Source organism: Rhinolophus ferrumequinum, chromosome 10, assembly GCF_004115265.2.
Source record: "Rhinolophus ferrumequinum isolate MPI-CBG mRhiFer1 chromosome 10, mRhiFer1_v1.p, whole genome shotgun sequence".
NCBI classification, from domain to species: domain Eukaryota; kingdom Metazoa; phylum Chordata; class Mammalia; order Chiroptera; family Rhinolophidae; genus Rhinolophus; species Rhinolophus ferrumequinum.
The window spans coordinates 21,853,432-21,881,265 of record NC_046293.1 but is presented as its reverse complement, the minus strand read 5'-3'; the positions used below and the strand labels follow the sequence as shown (position 1 = coordinate 21,881,265).

At 42.6% G+C, this 27,834-nt stretch overlaps 1 protein-coding gene across 1 annotated transcript; it reads right to left on the bottom strand.

Moving 5' to 3' along the window:
• Positions 1 to 989: 989 nt before the first annotated feature.
• HAL (histidine ammonia-lyase) lies at positions 990 to 24,027 on the bottom strand. Its single transcript, XM_033118457.1, has 20 exons — positions 23,398 to 24,027; positions 22,666 to 22,726; positions 22,549 to 22,576; positions 22,125 to 22,199; positions 21,957 to 22,029; positions 21,782 to 21,848; positions 21,431 to 21,468; positions 20,489 to 20,614; positions 18,280 to 18,419; positions 16,354 to 16,401; positions 15,558 to 15,705; positions 14,707 to 14,802; positions 14,562 to 14,620; positions 13,605 to 13,685; positions 11,139 to 11,204; positions 10,898 to 11,063; positions 8,065 to 8,199; positions 4,337 to 4,445; positions 4,169 to 4,238; positions 990 to 1,727 (listed from the first exon to the last, which is right to left on the bottom strand). The coding sequence occupies exons 1-20, from the start codon at positions 23,642 to 23,644 to the stop codon at positions 1,587 to 1,589; spliced, it is 1,974 nt and encodes a 657-aa protein (XP_032974348.1). The 5' UTR covers positions 23,645 to 24,027; the 3' UTR covers positions 990 to 1,586.
• Positions 24,028 to 27,834: the final 3,807 nt, after the last annotated feature.

The following is a 27,834-nucleotide window of genomic DNA, read 5'->3' as shown; positions in this document are numbered from 1 at the left end:
AGGAGTTAAACTTTGTTATAAAAATCTAAGAATACTGTGACAACCTAAGACAACTGAGAGTCAGTTTATTCCATATTTACCTTGACGTTCCCTTGAAGGCATGTGATGTCAGTTACTAAGAGAGCTGTGTGCAAAAGCTCAATGACAAAGTGCCCCAGAGGACCATAGGGGCCTGTGGGATCCAGCACTCCCAAACTGGAGTGAAAAGCAACCATCAGACAGTGGGGTTTACTGGCTCAACTGAAGCTCGTAGGTAAGAATGCATAAACTTCATTTGTGTGTGGGCACATTTTAGCAAATAATAGCATCAAGAATAACCTTTTGGCAAACAAGTTCCTCAGCAGATTTTTTGTTCACTGAACTACTGTAGGCAGCAGTTTTCACTTCTATCTCCATCTTTCCTGTGGACCGGTTGTAATATAGAGTGAAAATTCTATTATGAAATATACTATTAGACCTGTTTTAGGTTGCAATCAGGTAGGCAAGCTGGCAAGTGTCTCTGTCCTTTCCTTAACCAGTTGCAGGTTTCAGAGCCATGGTTTCAGACTCCTGAACTTGGAAGGCCTAGCACATGTTTGAACAGTTGGATGCAAAGTCACAGATCTTGGAAACCATGAGGTCATCTGACCCATCCTTCATCTGCACAATTACACTTAAGCCTTCCCATAAGGTTCTTTATCTTCTTTTGGGTAGAGGACCGATTGGGTAATACATCCTAGGGGCCCCATTTGATCTTTGTCAAAGGGACCTCATTTTAATGGTTACCATTATAGGAAAGGGTTGGTTAACTTCTGAATATCAGATTCCTTGTCTGTGAAATGAGGAGGCTTCCTAATGCAGGTTTATTATAATAGTGTGAATCGAGTACTAACACATAGCAAGGAAGTGATAAAACTAACCTCCAACTCTAGTTTAAGCATCTGAGTCTTTTCTTTTATATGTGTAGTGGTATTTGATAAATATGAAATACACAGTTCAAGAAGGGCCAATTCGATAGCAATCTTTATATTTATTCCTTAATTCCTTTACACAAAACCTCTTGTTGACCTATTGACCGTTCTTTACTATGACTCAATTAATACAAGAAAGAGCAGCTGAAGGACAAATTATGATTTAAAAAGGGTGGTTTATGAAGACATATTAAGAAACATTAGTCATATCATGGCATAGTACAATCAGGCAAAGTTAATCAGTGGAAAGCTTGTCAAAGCAAAAAAAAGATTCACAAAAGTCTAATGTTTTTAGGAAAGAATGTCATCAATCTGTTTCAAGATCTGAGTTCACCTAATGTTAAAAGACCCATGCACCGTGGCTGCTCTTCTCTCCCTTAAGAGTGAATGGCCTGTTGAGATCATCAAAGAAAGAAAACTCCTATAACCTAAAAACACCTACTGCATCTTGAACTAGGTCCACAAGAACACGATGCTAGATTTAGCAACTGTCTGTGATGCTGCCACCAGCCTGATGAAAGTAGGTTTTAGAAGGACTGAATTACATAATGAATCACTCTACCTAAAAAAGTTCTTGGGTCTCTCCTTCAGCACAACACTGCTTGCTGTTGAAGTGCAGTTCCAAGACAGAGCCCATCAAAGATCCCCAGACTCTGGGATTTTGCTGGATTTCTTGTTTAGAAATTCCAGTGAGAAGGCCGTTGGAGAAACAGGTCTTGATTCTGGAATATGCTCCATTCTGTATTTTTCAATGTAGGGTGAAGCTACTTCCCAAACCTGAAAAACAAGGACAAAACAAAGTCAGAATGTTGACAGCATTGTTTTTACATGCCATTAAGCATGAGCTTCATCTGAAGCCAAAACATCATCTATACCTGACTGGACATATAACAGCTGTCTACTTGCTTTTATTTTAAGCAATGTGACACATAATTAGTCTTCGGTGGCATTCACAGCTTTTCAAATACAAAGTCCAAAACGTTTCTAAAGTTACCATAAAGGTTTTTAGCTGCTTACTCTTCTAAAGCAAAACAAGCCAATAAACAAATAAAACCTAGAGAATTCAGTGTGGACAGAATTAAGGAAAGTTGCCCAAGGGTCTGACCATGAGTTTTCTAAAGAAAGTCTTGAATGATAAAAAGCAGTGGATTTCCTCATTTGCTCTAAACCAGGGGTGTCCAAACTGCGGCCTGTGGGCCAACTGCGCCCCGCAATCCATTTTTAATTGGCCCGCAGCAAATTCCACAAATATATTTCATTTATTTAAATAAACCAGGTGAGGCAATATGTACTTCACCTCGAGTGAGTGGCCCGGCTGTTTGTGCATTTTACCGCATATGGCCCTTGGTGAAAAATGTTGAAAAAAGTTTGGACACCCCTGCTCTAAACCCTGCCACACTTGCTCTGTCTCTTAGGCCCTTGCTACTCGAAAGTGTGGCCCTGGGCCTGCAGCATCAGCATCACCTGGGGCAAGTCATAATGTCAGCCCCACCTGAAACCTGCTAAATCCAGATCTGCATTTTAACAAGACCTCCAGGAAATTCACACACATATTACAGTTGGAGAAGCACTGCCTCCGTCAGACCCTTGTTTAGCTTTTACCTCCATCTACCAACCTATTCTCTATCAAGCATAATATCTTCTCAAATTAAGGCCCTGTTTTTGGTTTACAGCTGCTTTTTATCTGATTGCCACAGCCAGCCAAGGAGCTTTTTGTGCTATTCTTTTGTATCACTTTAGAAAATGTATTCTTTCAAAGGCTAACCTGCTCAAAAAGGAATCAGCACCCCCATATTCATTGCCGCATTATTTACAATAGCCAAGACATGGAAGTAACCTAAATACCCATCAATGGATGAAAGAATAAAAACTAATGTTTAATATGAAATAATAGAGCTATTGTTCAGCCATTAAGAGAAAGGAAATCCTTAAAAAAAAAAAGAGAGAGAGAAAGGAAATCTTGCCATTTGTGACAACAGGGGTGGACCTTGAAGGTATTATGCTAGGTGAAATAAGTCAGACAAAGACAAATACTGCATTATCTCACATATATGTGGAATCTAAAAAATAAAATAACACCAAACTCATAGATACAAAGAACAGATTGATGGTTGCTAGAGGTGGGGGGTAGGCGTGTACAAAATAGGGAAAGTGGTCCAAACGTACACACTTCCAGTTATAAATAAGTCATGGAGCTGTAATGCACAGCATGGTGACTACAGTTAATTATACTGTATTATATATTCGAAAGTTGCTAAGAGAGTAGATCTTAAAAGTTTTCATCACAAGAAAAAATAATTTTTACTGTGGGTGGTGACAGATGTTAACTAGACTTATTCCGATCATTTTGCAATAAATACAAACACCAAATCATTGTTGTACACCTGAAACATGATTGGCATCATGTTATATGCCAATTCTATTTCAATTAAAAAGGTAAACATTTCACACACTTATGTACTAGCACCAAAGTTGGCGAGTACGGGGCTCCCTTTCAAAGGGTGAAGGGCCCTCTTAGAAAGAACAGGTGTGAAGATCCAAAGGAAAAATCGTTCCCCAAAAGCAGAGCAGAGCAACAATTCCAGGGGAAATCAAACAATTCTACAGAACACAATACCCACAAATTACGAAAAAGGCTTTAAAAAACTTTACAAAAACATATTTAAAAAATGAGTCCACATGCTAGGTGTCTGTCCCTATCAGACAAATCGATAGTCAGAGCAGCCAGAGGAAATCAGCAGTAAGGGAACTGTATCTCACCTAGGATGATGGGCAGGACACAATAGCACTAGACAGACCCACAGCCCTTTGAAGCGAAAACCTGGGGCTTTGTTTTCTCTTCAGATCTATGCAGGCATTGGGCCAGGTGGTGGCGACAGCGTTACAGAAAGAGAAAGTCCTTTTAAATGAAAGCATGTTCTTGGTAAAGGGGGTCCATGAACCTTTCATCTCATGTTCTCCCCACGAATGCTTGTTCCAAAACTCCATTTAAAATCTATTTCAGCTTCCAATCCTTAGATATTCATTGTCTGGGTGCAACATGGGGCATCGGAGCTTATCAAATAGCTTCTTGGTTGCTTTGCATAAGAAACTTTTTTGTTCACCCCCAAGGAATAGCCAGAAAACAAAAGAATAAGACCACTTGTTCCACTTCCCACTCCCACTGTACTTTCCCATAATGACCCCAAACTAAGAAATAAGCCAAGTAGCCAGCTTGCCTTTTGCTCCACAAGCAGCCTGTGTGCTGCCTCGATGTCTGGGGCCATGAAGCGATCTTTTATCCAGGGCCTACAGACAAAGCACAGGAAATTGTCAGCCAAACATTAACACTGCCAGAGTTCACAGTGCTGGAATGGTGTCACTTGCAGGGACCTGTTAGACTTTACCTTACAACAGAGCGCACCAGGTCATAGACCTTCTCCAGGGGCGTGGTTGTTCTCAGGGGGCGTAGAAACTCTATGCCCTGGCAGGCTGCAAGGAGCTCGATGGCCAGCACTGAAACAAGAAAGGTGGAGGGGACGACTGATTAAAGTCTGACTTCCTGCTCGAGGGCCAGAAATCACACGGAAGTTGACTGCCATTGCCAGCCAACTCACAGATGGATGGTTCTCTGTCTACTGAGAGAAGGAAGCTGCCTTGATATTTGGTTACCATTTTAAATCTGCTTTTCTAACCCCTTGGCTGTATCTTTAATGGTGTAAAGGGGAGAACAATTCAGGTAAATGTCTCAGTGCTCCCCTTCTCACCACATCTAATCAAACCGGATGAGATCTGTTTCCTATTTCCACTTCTGTGCAAATTTCAATTTGTTTTTAGTCTTGCTGGTCCCTTTGGCCTAAAATACACCGACCTTCATCAAAGGATTTAAGGAGACAGTGAATGAGCAACTCAGTCTTTGGTTGCCTTGGGAATGATTCTATAATGTCGGTTTCCAGTCTTCAAACTCAAAGGCTCCCAAGTCCACTAAAACTGAAAATCTAGAAGCTGGTGTTTGGATGTCTTCTATCTTCATCACAATGCATCCCAGAACAATTTGTGCATACCCCGCTTCCTTTACAAAACTAATATTGCATACTTCCCCCAATTAGCTGGCCCTATTCATTCTTCAGGTTTTAATCTTAAATACTCCTTCAGAGATGCCTTTTCTCATCCCTTTAGACTACATTAGGTTCGTTTATGTCCTCCTAGAACTCTATTCTTTAATCAGAGTTTTGTTAAGTGCTACAAAGAGTTGCCAAATTGTTGTCCAATATCCTCTTTTTTGGTTAGACTGTAATTTCCAAGAAGGTAGAGAGAAAGAATATCTCATTCATTGTTTAATCCACTGTGGATTATCAAGTAGTAGATGTCTTTCCACCCCAACCAGGTGGAACTATTATCTTTCTGTGCCCTCTATGTAATGAAGAATCACTAGGTGCTGTAATAAGCAGGTGCTTATATTGTACTTTATATCCAGCACCATTGTATTCCAAGAATTACAGGTATTTGTTTAATATCTGTAATCAAAGCAAACTTAAGTAAAAATGAACATGCTTGAAATACAAATTGCCAATTCTTTTTTTTTTAATTGCACCCCCCTGATATGAATGGATAGAACTACATCAGAAGAGCTGGCTCTATAATTTGGACCTATAGTGCTAACTTTCTTGTTATACAAACATCTGAACACCAAGTCTGTGCCAGGCACTGTTCTAGGTATTCTAGGTCCATCCAGCCAAGATCCCTGCCCTCATGTAGCTTATCTTCCACTGGGAAAGACAATCAAGCCTAAGTATGTCAGGAATACGAAGTGATATTAGGGAAAAGGGGGGGGGGAGCAGAATGATGGGTGCTGTTTTAGCAGGTTAAACAAGGACGGCATCTGAGGTGAAATCTGGGCAACTAGGTAGAAAGTGAACCATGTGAAGTCCTTTGCGAGCAGTATTGTAGGCAGAGGGACCAAAGAGGACACAGGTGCGAGAGAGGGATGTGTCCTTGGCAGATGCAAAAATTGCACTGTGGATCCAGGGTAGAGAATGGGATGGAGAGAGGTGGCAGTGAGAGCCAGAAGCCAGATCATGCTCTGCATGGTCCTTGTAGGCTACAGGAAGGGGGTTGGATCTTGTTTTGAACAATAGGAAGTCACTGGCAAATTTTCAGTAGGGGCACGGTATGGTCACAATTACGTTTTAAGAAGCTCACTCTGGATATTGTACATGGTGACTGTAGAGAAACGGTAGTGAAAACAAGATCAATCACAAGGAGATGAAAGGGGCTTACTTTGGTGTCTTTTGAAGGTAAGGTTGATTTACTGATGAACTGGAGAGAAAATCTGAGAATTGATTAGGGTGGCTCCGTAAGCTTTTGGCCAGAGCAACATGTTCAATGGGGAGACCATTTTAAGAATGAAAATTAAGAATACGCTGTGGTATACAGATAATAATAAGTGTTGGTGAGGATATAGAGAAATCAGAACTCTCTGGTAGGAATGCTGGTAGGACTGTAACACGGTACAGCCATTTCTGGAAAACAGTCTGGCGGTTCCTCAAAAAAATGGACATAGAGTTACCATATGAACCAGCAGTTCCACTCTAGAGAAAAGAAAACATGTGTCCGCACAGAAACTTGTGCACATATGTCCATAACAGCATTATCCATATTAGCCAAAATGTGGACAGAACCCAAACGTCCCTCAACTGATGAATAGATAAACAAAATGTGGTATATGTATACGATGGAATATTATTTGGCCAGAAAAATGAATGAAGTATTGACACATGCTACAACATGGATGAACCTTGAACACATTTCGCTAAGTGAAAGAAGACAGTCACAACCTTCCCCCCACACACAGATTATATGATTCCATTTATGAAATGTCCAGAATAGGCAAATCAACAGAGAGAGACAGTACATTAATGGTTGCCTAAGCCTAGGGGGGAGGGGGAATGGGTAGGGAGATTGGGAGATTGATAAGTAAAGGGTACAAGGTTTCTTTTTTGAGGTGATGAAAACGTTCTAAAATAGGTCGTGGTGGTGGTTGCACACCTCTGTGAATATATTTTTTAAAAAGCTGAATGACACTTTTTAAATGGGTGAATTTATGGTATGTAAATTGTATCTCAATGCAGCTGTTATATATATTTAATGCTCTCACATTTATCAAAATAGTGATACTCTTTTGTCAGCCAACTGCTTCCAATACAGTTGCAAAAACCGAAAAACTTAGAGAATAATGCCTAAAGGAAGGTAATTTCCCTTTAAAAAACAAAACAAGCAGTAATTAAGAAGGCAGGGAGAGGTGGGCCTAACCCAGGGTCCACTTATGAAGTATCTTCGCCAAAAAGGTTGGGTCAACTGCAACGTTCCAGGAAATGCCTGGAACAGAGAGCAAATTAAAAGTGCCACCACGAGGAAGCTAACAGGTAAGTCCAAAATACTGGTCTCTATCAGAAAATTGACCTGGTTTTTAAACTAGTCAATGGCATGGAGGAAAAAAGAAACAAGGGCACATGGGATTGTTCTAGATGAAAAGAAGCGTACAACCTTGATCACCAAATTTAAAATGTGGGCTTTGCATCCTAATTTGAACAAACCTACTATAAAGACATTGAGATAACTGGGAGAATTTGAATATGTACTCAGTGATGACACCGAGACTCATGGGATGTGATAATGGCATCCTGATATTTAGGAGTTAAAGTACGCAGGAGGAAAATAATATGGGGATTTGTTTGAAAATAATTTGAGAAAAGCAAAAGAAAATACGAAGCAAATGTGCTAACTGTGGAATCAGAGTGAAGTGTGTCTGAGTTTCATGGTACGAATCTCTTACTTTTGAATATATATTGAAAGTCTTGTTTTTTAAAAAAGCCAGTGGATGAACCGGCTTAGTCAGCCAGTGTGGGTCTTAATCTTCAGCAAGCATCAGAACCACCTGGAGGGCCTGTTACGACCAGCTTGTTCTGCTGTCCTCCCTACAGTTTCGGATTCAGTTGGTGGGTCTGAGGAGGGGCTTGAGAAGTTCTAACAAGTTGCCAGGTGATCCTGATGCTGCTGGTGGAGATTCCACTCTGAGGAACACTGGCAGCGTCATTTACCGGCCAGGCCTGCCCCCCGAGCTGGCTGGGCTTACCTTGCTCCACGTGCTCAACGACCCTGAGGGCTTTCCTTGCTGACCATCCTCCCATGGAGACGTGGTCTTCCGTGGCCGCGCTGGTGGAGAGAGAATCCACGGAGGAGGGGTGGCACAGAGCCTTGCTCTCAGAAACTGCAAGAGATCAGTGCAAGATAAATATGCTCCCAACAGGAAAAAGTGCCCACATGACCTGTGTTTTCCCAAAGTGCTCCATGGCATGGAGCTTGTTATCCCAGCACCAGATGGCCCAAAATTCTTTGGGAAAAGGAAGTAGGTTATTGTTTTCTTTTCACCCCCGTGAAGTGAAAAGGGCTCTAAAGCTATACTGACTTCTGAGATAAGAGTGGATGGAAATTGTAATATTACAAAATGCTGGAAGCATTGAACATACTGGAGGGACTAGGAAAAAAAGAAATGTGGTTATTTTCAGGTACTGGAGAACAATTTGGTTGTGTCACCAGAGGAGGTGGGGTTGGAATTCAGTTGTGGCATTTGGGGATTGAGGCTCGCCTTACAGATCTTGGGCAAGGAGGTTTAACAATTTAAATCATCTGGTCAATGATGACATAAGTGGATGTTCTGGGTTTAAGCAAGAGCTTGATGTCTGCCAGATATCTTGGGGAGGTAAGGGAGCTCGAGAGATGACCGAGATTAATATCTCTTAAACTGTATTGTGCATATGAATTACTGGATCTTATTAAAATACAAGAGTTGAGTTTCAGGTGGGGCCTGAGATTCTTCTGTTCTAACAAACTCCCAGGTGATGGCTGTGTTTTTGGTCCAAGGACCACATTTTAAATAGCAAGGACCTAGATTATAGAGTTCCTTCTCCGCAGCGTCAGAAGCCTGGAAAGGTTAAAACATCAAAGTATTTTCCCTCCCTTGTGTGACATTGAGAGTGAAGCTTCCATTGTTTTCTATGCTACAAGGGATCCTATCTGAGATAATGTAGCTATAAACTAGGGTGATCAACTCGTTCTGGTTTACCCAGGACTTTCAGTTTTAGCACTGCAAGCTCTGGGTTCTGGGACCTTGAACCTGCTACATGGATCAGCAGGCTGTAGTGAGGTTTGTTCAGAAACATAAAGTACAAGTGGCCAAAAAATACCACCAGTTTCATTATAATGAAAGCAAGCTGAACGACTTTAGTAGGCAGCTTGGGAAACTATACACATTCAAATGGGGCTTCTCAAAGTCCATAATATTCTCTAGAAATCAATTACCACTCCACCTGCCATATTAATGTGGGAAATCGCTACTCTTTGCAGTGGTATTTTAGTAAGCAGGTAAGTGAGCAAATAGAATATACTGGACAGAGGAGAAGATTAATTCAGTGGCTCTTTGTTGGTTATCTGTGTTGAGTTTTGGTGTGAGGCTTAGGTATGAAAGGGGTTAGGAATAATATTAATAGCAACTAATACAGAGGATGCCAAAAAAATGTACACACATTTTAAGAAAGAAAACTATTAAAATTATAATGCTCAATATATACCAATAACAAAAGATGAATACAAGTCACATTTGACTTCTGCAATTACCAGAGGTGCTCAAAGTGGTTACCATCAGCGTCCAGACACTTCTGATTATGGGGAACTATTGCTTGAGCAACATTGACCAAAGTGTCCCCTCACATACATTTTTTGGCACCCCCAATATTTATTTAGTGCCAGGCATAGTTCTAAGGCTTTATATGCATTAATTCATTTAATCCTCAAAATGGCCCCACTAGGTAAATTTATCATGCCTGTTTTACACAGGAGTAAACCAAGGGTAAATAGGATTGAAACTTGGTCCATATCGCACTGTAAATGGCAGAGCTAGGATTTGAACCCAGAATTTGTTCTCTTAATGAACCACCACACTATCCTGCCTCTTGGGTAGGTTTGCCAGATACAAATACAGGATGCTCCGTTAAATTTGAATTTCAGGTAAAAAATATTTTTTAGTGCAAGTATGTCCCAAATAATTCAAATTTAGCTGGGCCTCTTGCACTTCTATTTGTTAAATGTTGCAACCATGTTTTAGGATTAAATATTGATTTAAATGAGATCCTCATTAATTGAAATGAAAGCACAGATTTGGGAGCCAAAATGCTTGGGCTTCAATTTTGCTCTACTTCTTACTAGCTGTGCACTATTGCGTAAGTCACTTCTCAGATCTTCAGGTATTTATCTGTAAAATGCAGGTAATATCAGTACCTCCCTCCTGATATTGTTGTGACAATTAAGTGACTGAATGTAAGTGAAGCCCTGAGCACTTCCTTTGTGCCAGGCCCTGTTCTGATGAGTTATTTATTTGTCCCTCACAGTCTTGGCTCAGAAATCAGCTAGATTGAAGCTCAATTTTCATAAAAGCATCCTGCTTCTTATAAGCATTATTGTGTGTTGTAATCACAGTTTTCATGGCTAGTATATCTAATGAAATGTATCCAAAGTGTAATCATTCAGGTCCTTTCAAGTTTCACCATTAACTATAAACATCTTTGTCTTTTTCTTTCTGATAATCTTCAAATTGAGAATAGGGGAAAAATTACGCAGATTAAGTTCATATGTGATGTCAAAGTGCTTCCTACAGAGAAATTATGGAAACTTTGTTGTTTGCAATCTCACTATGTATCTTTATGTTTCAGTATAATGTTGTTTAGGTTTTATTTTATATTTTTTCCCTAAAAACAATTAAAGAAGCAACCTGCTGTCTTTCTATTGAGAAACGTGGGATGCTAATGAAGGTGTTAAAAAAGTGAAATCTCACTCAAACAGAAAATTTGATATTTCAGGAAAGAACTTTCAATGGACAGGCTTGTATTCTGGGAAAAGACCAGTGTCCTTACCGAGGGCTGCAGCTGTGCAGTGGGCTATCATGAATCCAGAGTTCAGACCACCTTCAGCCACCAGGAAGGCAGGCAGCTCGCTGAGGGAGGGGTTACAGAGCCTTTCGATTCTTCTTTCGCTAATCGCGGCAAGTTCATGGACACCAATGGCCAAATAGTCCAGGGCCTGAAAGAGTTTCTCAATTCAGTTGGCCTATATTGGAATATGCTTTCAGGGTCAGGAGCAATTCTAAAAGCTTACTTTGGCTGGGTATTCACCATGGAAGTTTCCTCCAGAAATAGTCTCTCCCCTGTTGGCAAAAACCATCTTTCAAAGTAGGTTAAGGTTTGAACATACATTTGCTGATTACTTCAAGTATAAGTCTTTTCCAATCTGCTTATTTTTAACATTGAGGTGGCAGCTCTTATAAAATGTGGAAGGAGAGTCTCTCTACAAGCAGTTGTTGACATAAAGGGACACACAACACAAGCAAATAAACAAAACAACCTTAAAGATGAGTTGTGTATACGCAATTGGGGGCCAAAGAAATATGAGGCATGAAATGATGTTCTCTCTTGAGATTAGAGATTCTTTAGCACCATAACTGTACTAATCTGGTGGTTAGTACTTGCCCTCAAAAAGTTTATAACCTGAAACTAACAGCAGAGACCACGAACCAGTTCAAGAGCAAATTCTATTTTTTCAATGGGCACTGTGAGCCTGTGCTCCATAGAAGAACCTGCTGAATGACCAGACTGTCTGGGACAATTGATTCTGGGAAAACTTTCAAATTCTCTACTCAGTGATCGCAGCAATGGCGACCAAAAGGTCGTCCCAAACCTGTTTAAGTCAGGCTCACTGAATGTTAGTATTCTCAGGGATCATTCCGTTCTTTCATGCACTTTACTGAGACCAACAGGCACCCAGACAAAGGCAATAATAGACCCTCCTTCTAGGTTCCAAAGAGCTAATTTTCACCTACTGGGCTAAAGAATATTCACTACTTATTTACAAGGAGATCACTCTGTGTGAGAAATGGTCTGACTTCCAAAGAGCTGGAGATGCGTGTGTCACATCACCTTAGTCAAGTTTGGAATTTCCCTTTTCTGTACATATAACCATGAGCCTGTTAGGCCTCACTCGTGCTCTTCTCCGTGAACCCACCCCAACCACAGGACTTGGTCTTCTCTCCATTCTCTGAATCCTGATAGCAAGTGATCTTGGCACCAATTTAGAACTTAAACATGTTCTGTTGTTCTTTAGTTGTTCCAAATTTGTTGGCTATTAGAGTATAACAATTAGATGTTAACTCCCATAATATCCAACAACTTTGTGATAGGTGCTCTATATTTGCAAAAGAAAATTGAGAAAAATATTCTTTCAGGTAACACCAGTATTGCAAGAGAACTCCCAAAGATTAGTCTATTGGAAATTCATCAGCAATTAAGAATCTTTAATTGAGGGAGTAAAGGATTTTTGGCTAAAATTTTTGCTGAGGCAAGTGGTAGGGGAAGAATTTAGTAGAGAATTATTTCCTCCCCAATTTCCTATAATTTAATGTTGGGTTTTTTTTTTTTTAACGCTATAAGATATCCTTTAAAGTCTAAATTACCCTTTCAAGTCTAAAATTATGTAAGTGCAGAATGGATACCTCTCTGCAGTCCAAGAGCTGATACTGAGACAAGACTACACGGAGTTCAAGAGAACTAATACTCCATTTTGGGAGTGGGATAGTGTTGAGGTAGGTTAGTGAGTTGAGTATTACTTAGTGTGGGTTTGACTTAACTGTAAAACAGTCTGAGAGGACGTAAAACATACATCCTGAAGTAAGCCTGTCAGAGAAGCCACACAGAAAAGTTCTTGTGAGAAACCTTACCCAGCGGTTGTGAACCCGTCCGCTAACCCCGGCTGTGAACTGATTTCAGGGCTGCTAATTCCAGCATTTCCCCAGTGTTTAGAACTGAGGCAGACATGAGTTTGCAAAAAATAGATTCCTAGGGGGTTTGGTGGTCTTCAAAGGCAGTATTGTCTCTGTGAAGACTTTGCCAGTGTGACCCCTGACTGATCACAGCAGCTCCTGAGGGAACTAAGCCTTCACAGAACATTCCACAGCAAAAACTGAGAGACCCATGTCATGATAGAAAGAAGAGCTCCACCTTTGAGAAATGGGTGTTGTTACTATTCTTAGTACAAATATGGAAACACTGACTTTACTGATTTGAGTAAAGTTCATGTCAGGAACAAAAACGGGATAGGGAAAGCCATAAGTCTTTGATCAACACTTTGATACGTGTGAAAAGGTTGCCTTTTGTTTAACGCATCATGCAGCCAGTAGAACGAGCAAGGCTTGCCTACATGCCAACCTACCCAGGGTCCTCACAATCACGGTTGTGTTGCAGGTCTCCATGCTTCTAACAACAACCTCAGCAATGGGTTTTAGGGCCAGTGTTTTCATGAAAGTTCTCAGCCAATGCTGGAAATATCTCCTTTAATCTTTCATGGGTCAATTTTGAAGGCACAGCACGTTAGACTCCAAACCTGAGATTAGGTTCAGAGACATGCCTCTGCCCCTTACCAGCTCCAATCTGGAGAAAGTCACTTAACCTCTGAGCCTCAGGTACTTTGTGTATAAAATGGAGTGACAGAACAGAGAGGCTACAGAAAGTGATCACTTCAGAAGGTCTTAAAATGACCAGCTGAAATTCTATAATCACAGTCAAAAGATACAGGGTTATCGGTTGCACTGTTTAGTTCTGTGGTAATGATTTTCTTCACAAATGCTATTGTGTCATTCGCCACACCATGAACCTAAAATATAAGATTAAATAAGTTAATACATGGAAGACACTCGTAATGGTGCCTGTCACAGAATCTTATATTCTTATTAGATTAGCAAGAATATTTGAAAGTGGGATTTATTTTTACTGTAAATTCTTCAACAATTCTTCCCCATAGGCTGTTTTGATCTAGCTAAGGAGAATAGAATTTGCTCAGTACAAGGAAGTGAGGGTATTTACTCTAGAGTGGACTCTATTACACTATAGACTGGGATTTGGCACAAGTTGATATGCATATCAAGTTGATTTGGCACAAGAATGATATGCATATTGATCTCTCATTCAACTAACTACCATATGCAAATGAGTTGTAACATCTGCAATACAAGATGCCACTTGCCAACACAGGTCATTTACATTTTTTATTTAAAGTTAAGCCTCACAGACAGATTCATTTATGATGATTTATGTCTGCCTATTAAATGCAGATAAGGTATACCAAGGGTGGCTCTTGAATTTTGATTCTTTCCTGTGAACAGCCCTGGCAGGCTGGTTCTAGTTTTATCTAACAGGAAGCACTAGTAAAACTCCATTAACTGGTTAGGATGATGTTATTATTAAGAATTTCAAAAAGTGAGCACACTAAACCAACACAGCCAGCTTTCTGTGAGACGTCTCTTCAAGGCAGTTGAGCAAAGCAATTAAAAAGGAAACAAACAGCTTACTACACAGACTAGAAACTTTACAATAATTGGACAAATGGAAGTATGAGCTACATAATTTTCAGTAGAGGCAGTAAGAAATTTGGGTTATAATCGACAATCACATGATTTTGCAACACCTTCCTCTTTTTCTGTTACCCCTGGATTTGGGAGAGAGAAAAGAAGCTTTTTGTTTGTTTGTTTACCTGTGGACAGCAGCGCAAGGTGTATGCATCCTGAACACGATCACAGAACCTGTGACTTTCTGTGGAAAAAGATGAAGGGGGAACATGTTATCCATTTTCCCCCCCACAAAACCAAATAAGCTCACTCACATAAGCATGCCCAGACCTGCTATTTCTGATGGATGGTGATCCGAGTCCAAGAGTGACCGAAATCGAAAAGAAACTTCAATTTGCCCAGGATGAGGGCGAAGACTATGAATGTCTAGAATTGATAAAGGAGAAAAAGTCTGAGCAGCTCTTACATTAGAACGAACTACAACGGATGGCTCAGGACCATCCATGGTGTGCTAACACAGCCCTCAAAATCCCAGGGTTCCTTAACCACCACTTAGAATAAGAAAGCGAACACCAAAAGCAAGACTTTCCTTGTTGTCTTTATTCTTTCAGTATCTGAGTGCAAATTATGTGTTGAGGCTACTGAGACTTCAGCTGAAGACACTGAGCTACCCTAAAAATATTTAGGCTTATAATGGAAGGGAGCCCTGTAGGGGCTTAATTTTACTAAGTAATTTTTAGACAGTTTTTCTGTCCTACTATATATAATAGTGGAGAATCTTTCAAACTCACTACTTTCTAGGTAAGCTACCACTTCTACAGTTTTCTTTTTCCTTCCAAATTTCTAATGGGGACCAACCTGAGTTCCACTATAATTCTAAAACCCTGCAAACAGATTCCTAAAACAGCATACAGTTTAATGGGAGTCAGATCTGGGTGATCTGGGACAGGTCATTTAACGCTCAGGGTCAGCATCTGTCTGTCAAATGTGATCATTTCAAGGATCAAATGTGGCATAATTTAGATGAAACTGTCGCAGCATTGGGTATGCCATAAGCACTTGGGTTTTCTCCTTCTTTCCTCCCACCCACCTCCACCACTCTTGTGACTAAAGACCTCAACCAGCCCACCCTACCAGCGTTGGTTCAATGAATAGCAACCGAAAGGAAGAACCATGCTAACCGGTATCGAAGGCTTTGGTGGTGCCTTTCAGCACCTCCAGGGTCAAAGCGGCCACGATGTCAGCCTGCCGAGCAATGGCACTGGCTCTCTCCACAGCTTCGCAGCCCAGGGAAGTGATCATCTGCGTCCCATTGATGAGCGCCAGACCCTTTGGGGAGGGGGAGAGAAGTTTCCTACTGTATTTTGTTATAACAAGACTATGAAGTTGATTTAGTGTCTTTTGCTTTCCTAAGAGGAAAGTTAGGCTGTCAGCTGAAGGATGCTGATTCAGGGTTTCTGAAGTGCAGTGCAGAAGTGCTTATTTAAGCACTTGAGGACTAAGTGCCATCCGATGTGAAGTCGTTACTATAAATCTGCCAAATGGAATAGCTAGTAAGTATCCCTGTTCTCAAGGCAGCAGTTTAGCTTCAGTGTACAATGCATATAAAATCTTTAGCTCTTAATTACACTGCATTTCTTTTTTTAACGTCTCATCATTGTAGACAAGACACCTTGAAACATGTCTGGTGCAAAAATCTTGGTTTAGAGCATCCTAAGGGATGCTGGCTTAGCGTATCTCTTAGGGATCCCTAGAGATCCTGACGTGAAGTTTAAGTTCTTAGATAAGAGAACCCCTAAGCACGTGTGGCATGAAGAATCTTTTAAATGCATATGGAGGAGCCCTTTCTTTGGTGGACAAATTTTAACAGACATGTAAGTCACATTTATTTTAAGAAACTGGTAAGACTGAAATTAAGACTGAAAATAGCGCATAAAGACTTGTTAACATGAGCAGATTTTCTTTGAATCTTCTTACCTCTTTTGGTTTCAAAATAATTGGTTTCAGCCCATGGGCTTCCAGGACCTAAAGAATAATTTAAAAAATATATAAAAAATGGGTATCAAATGAAATACCAGCCTATTTCTAATTTCATGAGGGATCTAATGAAAGATCTTTAAGCCCACAAGTCTGTCTTATAAAAGATTAGACCTACATGCATTGGTTCTGTTCATCATGTCTGGTCTATTCTCTAGTTCTGTCCTTCAGTCTGAAAGCAGACTTAGCTCTCAAATAATATTCGTACCTAAATCAGGGGCTCTAGTGTCTACAGAATCAAGCCTGAGTTTTGATTTCTAGGTGCTTTGTGTTCAGTGCCCACTTTAATGATTTCCCTTTCTCCTGCTGCTTCCTGGGCATACATGCCCACCTGTACTGTGCTAAGGCTGGGCTCCTGACTATCTGTCTGCACTTCCCTGCCTCCAGAGCTTGACATAAGACGTCCTCTCCCCTCCTCCTAGTTATCTAAACACTGGCTGAACCTCAGAGCAGGGCTTCTTACTTCTGGGCCAAATGTGTGAACACCAATGAAGGTGTGGGGTGGGGTGGGGTGGGGTTGTTGGCCTAACAGATGGAAACAGTCCTGAGGGGAAATGGGCAGAATAATCTTCCTCCAAAATAAAAGAAGTGAAAGCAGTCAGTAGGTTAAGGTCTCTGTAGGAAAGAAGAAAGACAGAGCAAGCACCTTTTACTAGGTCAATTTCACAAATTTATTAGAGTCCCTATTAAACACCCAATTCTGTTCTAGGTGTTGGACTGGGGCTGGGTTAAGGAAGACGAGCTCAAGGGCAATTACAGTGATAGAATGTTAAGTGCTGCAGGAGGTAGGAAGTGGGTACAGTTCAGTGGAAGATAATCACATAAGATGCCAGGAGAGCACAAAGGAGGAGCAAAAGGGACAGGGTGGGGTGGGGGTGGGGTGGGTGTGGAGCCAGAAGAGCAGAGAGGGTAGTTTCCCAGGGGACTCATCAAAAGGAGGAACAGGAGTGAGGAGGGAAGAGAAGAATGGACCTGTGCTGGTCCCTCTGCCTGGGCCACAACGCATTCCAGCTGCAAGGCCCCTCCCGCTTCTGTGATGTTGAACCCTGGCAGGGAGGGATGAGGGATGTCAAACAAGACATCCATCTTGTAGGCCACTTTGAGTTCTGACTGTCTTCTAAGGGCAATGGGAAGTGTCATGGGTTTTAGCCAGGATATGCTCAGATTTGCTGAGAAGGCGGTTGGGGAACACTGCACATGCAGACATCATCAAGATGGGGCCGCATGGCAGAAAGGTGATCTAGAACCTGTATCCCCATAAGGATTAGCTGTTTGCTTATCTTCTCCCTCCTTCTTAGTCCTCACCCTCTTGCTTACTGTTTGGGGACTTCCCAGCAATTGATCAGAGATGGCACTTCCAATCATTCTTTGGGCTTCTCTGATGGAATTTGGAGATGAATGAAGAAAACATTAAGTTGTATCAAAAACAAGCCTTTCTGATTAGCTACCAAGGTGGGAGCTTGGGGACGGAGGAATGGAACCTGCTTTCCAGAGGCCATAGAGTAAGTGCTATGATGCTCAGCTTTGCACCTGTGAGACCAGCAACTAAGTAAACTTGGGACAATGTATGACCTCCCGGGTAGGCACTGGAAGTGTTTTAGATGCAGAATAAATTCCTGGATCAACACTGGTAGCTGTACCTTTTCACCAAGGTGATCACCGAGACCAGAGGCTGAAGGCTGACAATTGAGTATGGAAGCTAAGAGCCTTGCCTAATTTGACTTCCAAGCTTTGATTTTCTCATCTAGGACAACAGCTGCTCCCTCCCTGGGCTGCTGTAAGGATTCAGTGATATGAAGCATGCAATATACCCAATGCCCAGTCTAGGGAAAACACTGCACATGGAAGCTGTTATGAAAGTCTTACGTATTTAGCGTCAGCCCAGCCACTTTTTGGAGACCACATCTTCCCTTCTCCAATTAGCCCAAGGGCAAGGTGAGAGAGTGGAGCCAGGTCTCCACTGGCACCAACGGTTCCTTTCTCTGGAACATAGGACAGGCAGGAGGCTGGGAGGGAAGCAGGCATCAGTTACCTCAGGAGTACTTCATTCTGGCTGTCCCCATTTTGCCAGTGAGACTAACCACCCCCAATAGAATCTAGTATCCCTTTACTAGACAAATGGCACAAATACCTGAGAAAAGACAATTCCTCAAACACAACTAATGCTTAGCTGACCTGGCTGAGCTACTATAGAAAGAAAGAGTGAGGGGGAGGATGAGAGAAAGAAAGGCAGGAAGGGAGAAGGGAGGAAAGGAAGTCAGGGGAGGAAGGGAAGAGGACCCTCGCACTAACCAAACCTTCTCTTGTAAGCCTCTCTACGTTTAGACTTTCTCCTAAGGACAAAGGGAAGCAGTACAGGTGTTAGCCAGGATATGCTCAGATTTGCTGTGTGAAGGTGGCTGGCGGAACACTACATGGAGAAACAATCAAGCTGGCAGAAAGCTGATCTGGAACCCATAGCCCCATAACAATTATCTGTTTACTTCTTCCTTCTTCTTGGTCCTCTGCCCCTTCACTTACTGTGCATGTTCCAATCTGACCTAAAAATTTCAAGAATTCTAGCAATGCATCTTAAAGACGTGATCAGGAACTAACTGTTGTTCCTTATAGACTTGTCTCTAAGAACAAAAAGTTACAAAAGATCTCAATATGGAATTAAGAGGTTTTCCTATTACCAAAAGTTGTGTGTTGCCATTAAAACCTGTTGGAGAATGTCTGGAAACATGTAAATATTTACATTAGAAAAGTAATATAAAATGTTCCAGGAGGATAAGGTTCACCAAAGTATTGACAGGGGTTCTCTGGAGAGGAAAGTCATAGGCAACTTAAACTCTTCTTTTTGCCAGATTCCTAGTCACCCGCTCTGCCACCTCACTACCATTTATAAGTGGACATAGTTTTATAGGAAATGCCCAGTAAGTTACCAAAAAAAAAAAGGCTTTGTTTTTCTAAGTAAATTCAGATGCCTGAGAGCAGTGTTTTTGCCACTGCTAAATAATGTCAATAGAACAAAGCAGTGCCAGCCACAAGCCAACTTCCAGATCAGAGTTCAAGTCACCCTGGGGAATTCTCAGAACTCTTAGGGACCCAGGGGTGCCTTAGACTCGCCCGTAAAGCATACATATGTGGGTTCATGGCCGAAATTATACTAGCTGGGATTGTAGGGCAGACCAGGATGGGAGCAGAAATAAAGAGGCGCTGGAATCATGACTGGTCTGTTTAGCACAGCCCTGTACACAATAGAGGGTTCATTCAAATTGCTATTCACTGATCAGCATGTCACATCTATGGATCACTTGTGTCTGTAGCGTGGGAACTCTAGCATGTGTTTTAGTCTGTGTAACTGCCCAGCCCTGCTTCTCCTCCCACTCCTTCACCACAAAGAGTGTCTGAGCCTCTGCTGACCTAAAATGTTTATCATTATTTGTGAGAAGGGACAATGGCCTCCCAAGCATTTCAAAGCTTGTCTCCATATTTTAATTTTGCTATCCCCTGAAGTAAGCTCCAAAGAGTTGAACTGCATCATATCCTAGCACTAGTTGGCTTCACGATCACAAGCAAGTCTTGGATTTCTTTTCTGTTCTATCTTTGGGAGAAGTTAGACTTAGTTATTTAAGTCTGGCAATCCTACCACTTGGGGAGCATTACAATTTCAGATTCCCAGGCACCAAGCACAACTATTGAGTCAGTCTTTGGGATGGACATCCAAGATTCATGATGTTTCCCAGATGATTTGATGCAACTTCTCTAACTACATTTGGGCACCACTGAATCAAAGTTCTCTCCAGCCCAAAGTTCTCTCCAGCCCTAAACTTAAGCCCAGACTTGAGGGCCTGGTTCCAGTCTTAAAGATGCCAAATACTAAGGGAAGGATGATAGAGAATGGGTTAAAGTACACAGGGGTAAGCTTCTCTGCCATAATCCCACACCTAGCTATCCTCCTTGCCAAACCCATTTTTCATTCATCTCCATTATTTTATGTCTTCTTGTCTCAACCGATTCTTCACCAACCCATCAATCAAGTCTGCCCTGTGGGGCATGCCTCAGTGGACGGATTGGGGATCCACTGCATTACCATTAAATGCTTCGATAACTTGTTTGAGGGTCTCCAGGGAAATGCCACTATATCCTTTAGCTAAGACATTGATCCTTAAAGCCAAGAGCATCCGACATCTCTCAGGGATTAGTGGTTTCCCAACACCTGCAAAACAGAATTGATGTTTTCTACAAGAGAAACAAAATCTTTTCCACCTCTGACTGCCTTTCTCTCTGAAATCTATCTCCACTTCTTGGGATGGCCAGATGGCTCAGTTGGTTAGAGGGCGAGCTCTGAACAACTGGGTTGCCGGTTCGATTCCCACATAGGCCAGTGAGCTGTGCCCTCCACAACTAGATCAAAGGACAACAACTTGAAGCTGGTGGCTTCTGGGGAAGCACACTGTTCCCCAATATTCCCCAATAAAATTTAAAAAAAAGTCTTTCTCCACTTCTTGACTCAGGTAGTTGGACTGCTCTCCCTCCTGTCTTGCTTCTTAAAGTCCCATCTTCCAGACAAAGGTGAAACTCCAGTTTTGCCTTCTCAGTTCCCCTTCTTGGAACATTTTTAGTGAGCCCCCACCACTTGCTAAAAACCCTTAGAATAGAGTCCAGACTCCTTAGCACAAGTCCCCTTGCAATCTGATGGAAGTTGATTCTTGACACACTGTCCCATCTTTCCTCGTCCTGACCCACTCGGTCCTTGACTTTCAGCTTTAATTCCATTTCCTGAAGGCACCACTCTCTTGGCATGATTGTACACAGGCTTTGGTCCCAACCCTATCCTTCCACCTGGCCTGTTCCCTTTTTTGAGATTCAGCTGGAAGGTGGTCTTGTCCGATGCTTCCTGCTTCCTTGCCTTCCCTCCAGCAGAACTGACACCTAGTCCTCGTGGCTGTTACAGGATGCCCCACACTGAGCTGTACTTTATTCATCCAATCAAACAAGACCTAGGAGGTACCCAGTGTTTAGAATGGTTTACCTGAAGAATGTGAACGTACTAGGTTGACCTGGAGCTCCCTAGGAGAGAAAGAGAAAAAACAACCTTCTTAAATACTTCTTGGTAAAAGTGTTCCCTCAGCTGGGGAAATGAAGGGAGGGACAGTTAAACCTTCGGAGGGACAGGATGAGGTGGCGTGAGGCAATGGAAGAAAGCAGCAAGCCTGCGTTTATAATACCCACGCCTGGGCAAGTCAACCCAAGCCTCACCCTCCTCATCTGTAAATTGGGGCAAATATGAATTACTTCCCTTTTTGAAAGAAATCTCAAAGATGGGGGTAGGTGGCATGTGAATGTGTGTGCGTTTGGTGGGGAGGGCAGGACTCCAACTTACTCTAGCTTATTGATAGGAATTACAGTTCTGGCAAATTTCCCAAAACCAGTGGTAATGCCGTAAACAACTGGAATAAAAAAAAAGACAACCAAAAAACAGATGTTACACAATTAGGTTCCGGCCATGTTTTTTAAGTCTATGAAAATAATTGTATGACACAAAGGGGAAAAGATACCAGTTTTTTCTTTTATGATGCGGTCTATGACTTCCCTGGATTTTTGCACCTTCTTTTCAGCAACTGGGGTGAGCTAGGAAAACAATTGGTCAGAGCTGAACACACTGAAGACTTCTACACGCAGCAGAAAAAAAGGCAGAGGACATCCTTCCCTTCCCGCCCCCATACCTTTATTTTGTAGTATCCCTTGCCCAAATTGACCAGATCCTCTGTGGTCAAGCTGTCCCCGTCTAAGTCGATGTACTGCACAAAAGAAGGGGATCTCCATCAGTCCGAACAGCTCAGTTGCTCGTATAAGCGAGAAGGGAAGCCTTAAGCAGAACCAAACTTTGACACTCCAGAGATTTTTATCATTGCTGGGACACACTAACATGCTCATTGAAAAGACAGTGTGCTTAAGAGGAGGCCGAGTAAGGAAAATTAGAAATAAAAAAAGCATAATGACTTTCCCTACTACAGAGAGCTGGTCAAAGTCCTGTCCTAACTGATAGTGTTTGTTCATAGATTTTGCTGACTCTCCCCACCCATTTCAATGGGGGTGAGAAAGGGGGCTTAATTTTCTTAACAAAAGAGCAGTCGTTTTGAAGCTTACCTTTTCAGGCTCCCGGTATTTGCTGTATCTGAAGTCAGCCAGGTAAAGAAAAATACTGGGGAGTATGGAAGAGCCCCAGCCCCCAGAGCAGGCCAAGGAGCCTGCAGGAAAGGATACAGGTAAACTCCTTCTGGCTGCGATGGAATGAAGTCAGGCGACATGGCATCCCCTTCTATAACTGAAACAAGAACCCAACAGGAGACCCCTTACAGTTCACAACCGAGGGACACTTTTGGCCTTGCTGGTAAACCAAGGAAGGACTCTTCAATTGCCTTTGAATTCTATAGACACGGTCGCTTTAAAATGACTTTAGATACTTTCAAGTGTTCTTAGCGTCTTTACAAAGAAGGAGAGCAAAAGGCAGAGATGTAGGTGACGGGCATTGCCTCGGGTTTAAGTGAAAGTTCAAGATCAAACCCCCACCTCTACCCCCATCCCTGGCTTTGTTTTGAATCTGAACTCCTCTGGCCACTGGCCTCTAGTGGGTGAAGTTGTTTTGAAGGGCGAAAAGATCTTCACCTTCAAGTCTGTAAAAATAATTGTGTAACACAAAGTAATTCACTAAGTGCAAAGGTATTCAGACCTACAGTCCTGAGTTCAAACGGGATCTTTGCTTCTTACTAGACGCCTGAGTATAGATAAGACCTCCTTTTAGAGTCTATTGCCTCATTATAAAAGGTGGATAAGAATCTGACCTTTCTCGCAGGGCTGCGTGAGAATCTAAGGCACACACAGCCCTCACGCATTTTCCCTCGAGTGGGCATGACAATGCCACCTCCCTCGGAGGGATGTGAGTAGTATGTGAGGCCGTGTCACGTCAGTTCACACTGCTCCCCTCTGGCCACTCACCCACTTCCACGAACTCATTGTCCTCCAGGGCCACCTCAAGTGGGTCCTCATTGTCCAGCAGGCCCAGGCCCTTGCAGCGGCGCACGAGAAACTGCACGTCGTCCACCGAGGCAAAGCCACCGTTGTCTGGCTTGTTCTTGACGTACCTCCGCACGGCCTCGCGGCCTAGCCAGCCCACCGTGAGTTGCGCATCCCGGCAGGGCACGGCCAGCCATTCTCCGCGCACGTGCACTGTGTACCTGGGCATGGCTCCCTGCGGCTCCTGTGGCCCGATGAGGCCACCACAACCAGGCCGCTCCTGCACCTATACCGGTGACAGTTACTGGTGACAGTCACCAGGAGGGGAGAGTTTTATCTGGCAGGGACTCCTGAGCTGTGGTTGGTGGGGAGGCCAAGGATAGACTTTCAAAATACGCCACCTCCCTTGACTTGACTCATTCACGCATTGCACAAATATTTATTAAGGGCCCCACGTTGTCTCTTTGGGTTTTTGCAGTTGAGCTAGGGGCAGGAGTGGGGTCCTGGGGTGCAGGCAGGCCAGCTGCCTGTCCACCTGTGATGCAGCCCTGCTGGCAGAAAGGCCTGGGGGTCCTATTGCATGCTGGCCCCCTTTCTTCAGGGTTCCTGATTTCTCCCTCTCCTGGCTCCGGTCTGCATTCTCATCCCTTAGAGCAGCTTATAAACACCATGTTCCTGTCTTTATCTGGAATTACTCAACTGTAAAATGCACCTTGCTGGCCAAGTGTGACACCAGGGAGTGTGGCAATCCTCATTCATTTGTTTATTCCACTAACATGTGTTGAGCAACTACTCTTTGCCACTGCTAAGGTTTTCTGAAGCTGTCCCTCCACAGAGGGAAGCTGCAAAGGCCAGAGATCATTTTTATAACTAAAGGTCATTGTCTGGACGAAAGAGCCACCATGGCTTGGAGGTTACAGCTCACACAGCCATGGCTGGGACTCTAGCTCCACGACTTAGTAGCCTCCAGCAAGTAAGTTATTAATTAGCCTTTGCTTTCTCTTCAAAAGACAAAGATGCTAACTGTCTCACTGCAGTATTTTCTGAATCTACCTGGGATCAAATCCTGGCTCTGCCATTTACGAATTGTGGGACCTCCGGCAAGTTATTTGACTTCTCTGGGCCTCTGTTTCTTCATCTATAAAATGGAGATAATAGTACCTATTTTAAAGGGCTGTTGGGAGGATTAAGAGAGTATATATATATATATATATATATATATATATATATATATATATATATATCTCCCTTAAAGTAGCACTTGGGACATTGGAAATGCTACAGAAGTGTTTGTGATTATTATTATTTGGACTTTAATACTCGAGATACCTATAGTGCTTTATAAATGTTCTTTAATCTTGGTACGTGGATAGCTCTAATCCAATTAAGCTTCTTCAATACAGATAACTGCTCCCTGCACCCAATTCATTATCACTAGTATAAGGGACTCTGAACAGCAGGAAAAAGGAATCAAGCAGCATTTTAGTAGGAAGCCAGTTTCTAGAGATTTGATTATTGCAATAGGAAAATCCCGAAAAACCTGTTTCCACTAAAATAGACTTCTGGGGCTAGAAACATTTGCTCACAGAGAACACCCACACCCAGCATCTCTTTGACAGCTTCCCGGAATGTGTACAAATCAAGAGCTACCACCCCTTCAGCCTTATTGAAACTGGCGCTTGAGCCACCCACACCCTGACCACACTGGAATTTGTCCTCACCTGAATTCGATATACGTAAACCTTAAATTCCACTACTCGACCTTCTGACCATGACCTTACAGCATTCTAGCTCTCCCCTTATTTCAGTCATCTCTGCCCTTGGACCTGGCTTCTGGTGAGTTCCTGCTTCCGTCCACCTCCCACCAGTTTCCATACTTCCTTTCTTAGGAAGCTGGTCCCCTAGTTGCTCACTTGTACCACTTTCTTCAGCACTTTGAAATTCCTTTATGACCCTAAACCTGTGCCTACACTCTGAGACAAACAGAGTCCTAACAACAAACTTCCATCTGTGTTCACCCAGCTGGAAGGCTCTGCTACAGAAAGTCCTGTGATGGTGTAGATCCTGGCATTGGCTGTGTACTGGCTGCGTGCCCTCAGCGCTTCCCAAACATTTACCCACTCCGCGAGGGCTTTTTCAGTGTCCACCTCCCCTAATTCTCAGAGGAAAACCTTACCTCCTCCCTCTGAGAAAACTGAGGCCCTTACACATGAAGTTCCTTAACTTTCTGCTCTTTCATTCACTCATCCAACAAATATTTCTTGCATGCCTATTATGTCCCAGTGTCCCACGCTCTATGCTAAGTGCTAGGGATGAAATAAATAAGATACATTGTCTGCCTTCATGGTGCTTACTCTCTGGTGATGACATATCAGGAGGACTGATAAGAAGTCCAACATCCCTGTGTTGTAAGAAAACCCAAATTATGCAGGCACTCCAGTTGCCAATTCCAGCTGACCTCAGCTTTTGTATAATCCCAGGCCAGATATCAGAAATGTGAGGGAGAAGCCTCCAGATGACACCAGCTCCCAGCAATTTGAATCACAACCAGCCATTTGAGGATTCCAAGCACAGGCCCTAGATACTGGAGCAGAGACAAATTATTTCCACTGGCTCCATCAAGATTCATGTAGACTGTAAGTCTACACCTTTACTTATGTTATTCTTTCTCCACCTAGAGCACACTTCCACATTTGCTTGGCTAGATCTTCCTTATTCCTCAAGTCTTAGTTTATGCCTTCTCTTTTCCATGAAGCATTCCCTAAACCCTTTGGGGTTAAGTGGCCCTTCTCTGGGCTGCTTTAGAATTCCTCGTCTTTAACATTCTGCAGACATTACCTATCTTTATTCACCTAGAAATTACTCATACATCCAGCCTGACACCTAGACACTCAACATGTTTGTTAGTGGTGACTAAATGTAGAGAACCAGCCCCAGGTACATCTGCATAGACGTTTGTCTTTAGCGCCCTCTACCTTCTTCAGAGCACCTTTCAACACCACCCTTCAAACATCCCTTGCTTCTATTCACTTTCAGTATCGCTCATTAGCAATAACTGAAAAATGACATTAGCTTAGAATGTGGAATAAGCTTAGAGGGCAGGCAGGAGAAGCCTTCAAAAGCTTCATTTGGGTCCGTGGATTTGCTGAAGTCTAATCACTTAAGAATGTGATTATATACCAGGGATTTGAGGACTTTGTCCTCTGGTATCCCTGGGACAGAAGACAAGTGAGAGCAGCGTCTTGAGAAACAGAATCACACTGCAGTGTAGATACATGTCCAAACGGAGAGAGGGACTAGGGAGAGAGCAAGGGGAAATCTCAGGAGCACAGGAATGGACAGGACTCTGTCTCTGGTATCTGCCCGACTTTTTGGGTGATTAGTCCTACCTGTTTTAAGACTTCTGTCACTGCGTTGGGACTTTTGAGGGGTATTTAATGATGGTATACACCACCCACATTTATATTCTAAAACACCACTCCTCTTTGTTATGGTTTATTTGGCCAGGGGTGGACCCAACCTGGGTCAGTCTCACCTCTGGAGATTGGAAATTGAGAATAGTCTCTCCGTGAGGTAAGAACTATTTGCAACAGTAAAGCCGGGGGTAGCCAGACTATATACAATGTGGACTAGAGAAACAGAAATGAGTGACAAGCGTATTGATGGCTCTGCAGCCCCTGGGTGTCAGTTTCCTTCTGCCTGCCCACAGGTTCTGAAATCTCCCCCTACCCTGTATCCTTAACCTACTCCTCCTTTCTTCTTTCTAACTTCTAGTCATTTGGGTTGCTGCCACTTACAATGAAAGAATCCTGACTAATTCAACAGTGGTTCCCAAACTGTGTGCCAAGATACCCCGGGGCACTACACAAAGGCATTTTTGTTATTCTTGTACTCGGATCAAGCTGTATTGTTTCCGATATTCCTTTCTATGTGATGTATGCTCATTGTAGAGGAAGAATGTTTGCTGACCACTAAAGAGATGAGGAAGGTTGAACAGACCATCAGAAGACTGATGGGACGTACTGGTGTTCAGGGCGGCCGCCTGACCCTAATGGACAGGAGAGCAGGACCAGTCCCATGGATTCGCAGGTGGATCCAGGCACAAGGAGCAGAGTGCTTCCACTAGAGTTTATTATACATTGTGGTAAAGGAGTTCATGCTATGTCCGCCAGCTAGGTGATGAGCAAATCCAACTGAGTGTTCATGTTTAAGGTTATTTAAAAAGCAAAACCCTAATCACGCTGAATTTTGTGGTGCATAGCAGATTCAAATGAAAGAACTTAAAATAACAGGTAAATATGTTGACATATTTTGTGACCATACTGGGAGAAAATAAATATGAATCTAAAGATTTTACATTTATAAATCAAAAGATTAAACTTCGCTAAAATTCACTTTATAAAGAACATGGCATGGGGT

Coding starts and splice junctions, on each gene's coding strand:
- HAL (XM_033118457.1), bottom strand. CDS start 23,644: ATGCCCAGGTACACAGTGCACGTGCGCGGAGAATGGCTGGCCGTGCCC. Junction 11,205..13,604: donor ACAGTGCAACCGATAACCCT/GTATCTTTTGAC, acceptor CTACTTTGAAAG/ATGGTTTTTGCCAACAGGGG. Junction 4,239..4,336: donor CTGGTGCGCTCTGTTGTAAG/GTAAAGTCTAAC, acceptor CTTTGTCTGTAG/GCCCTGGATAAAAGATCGCT.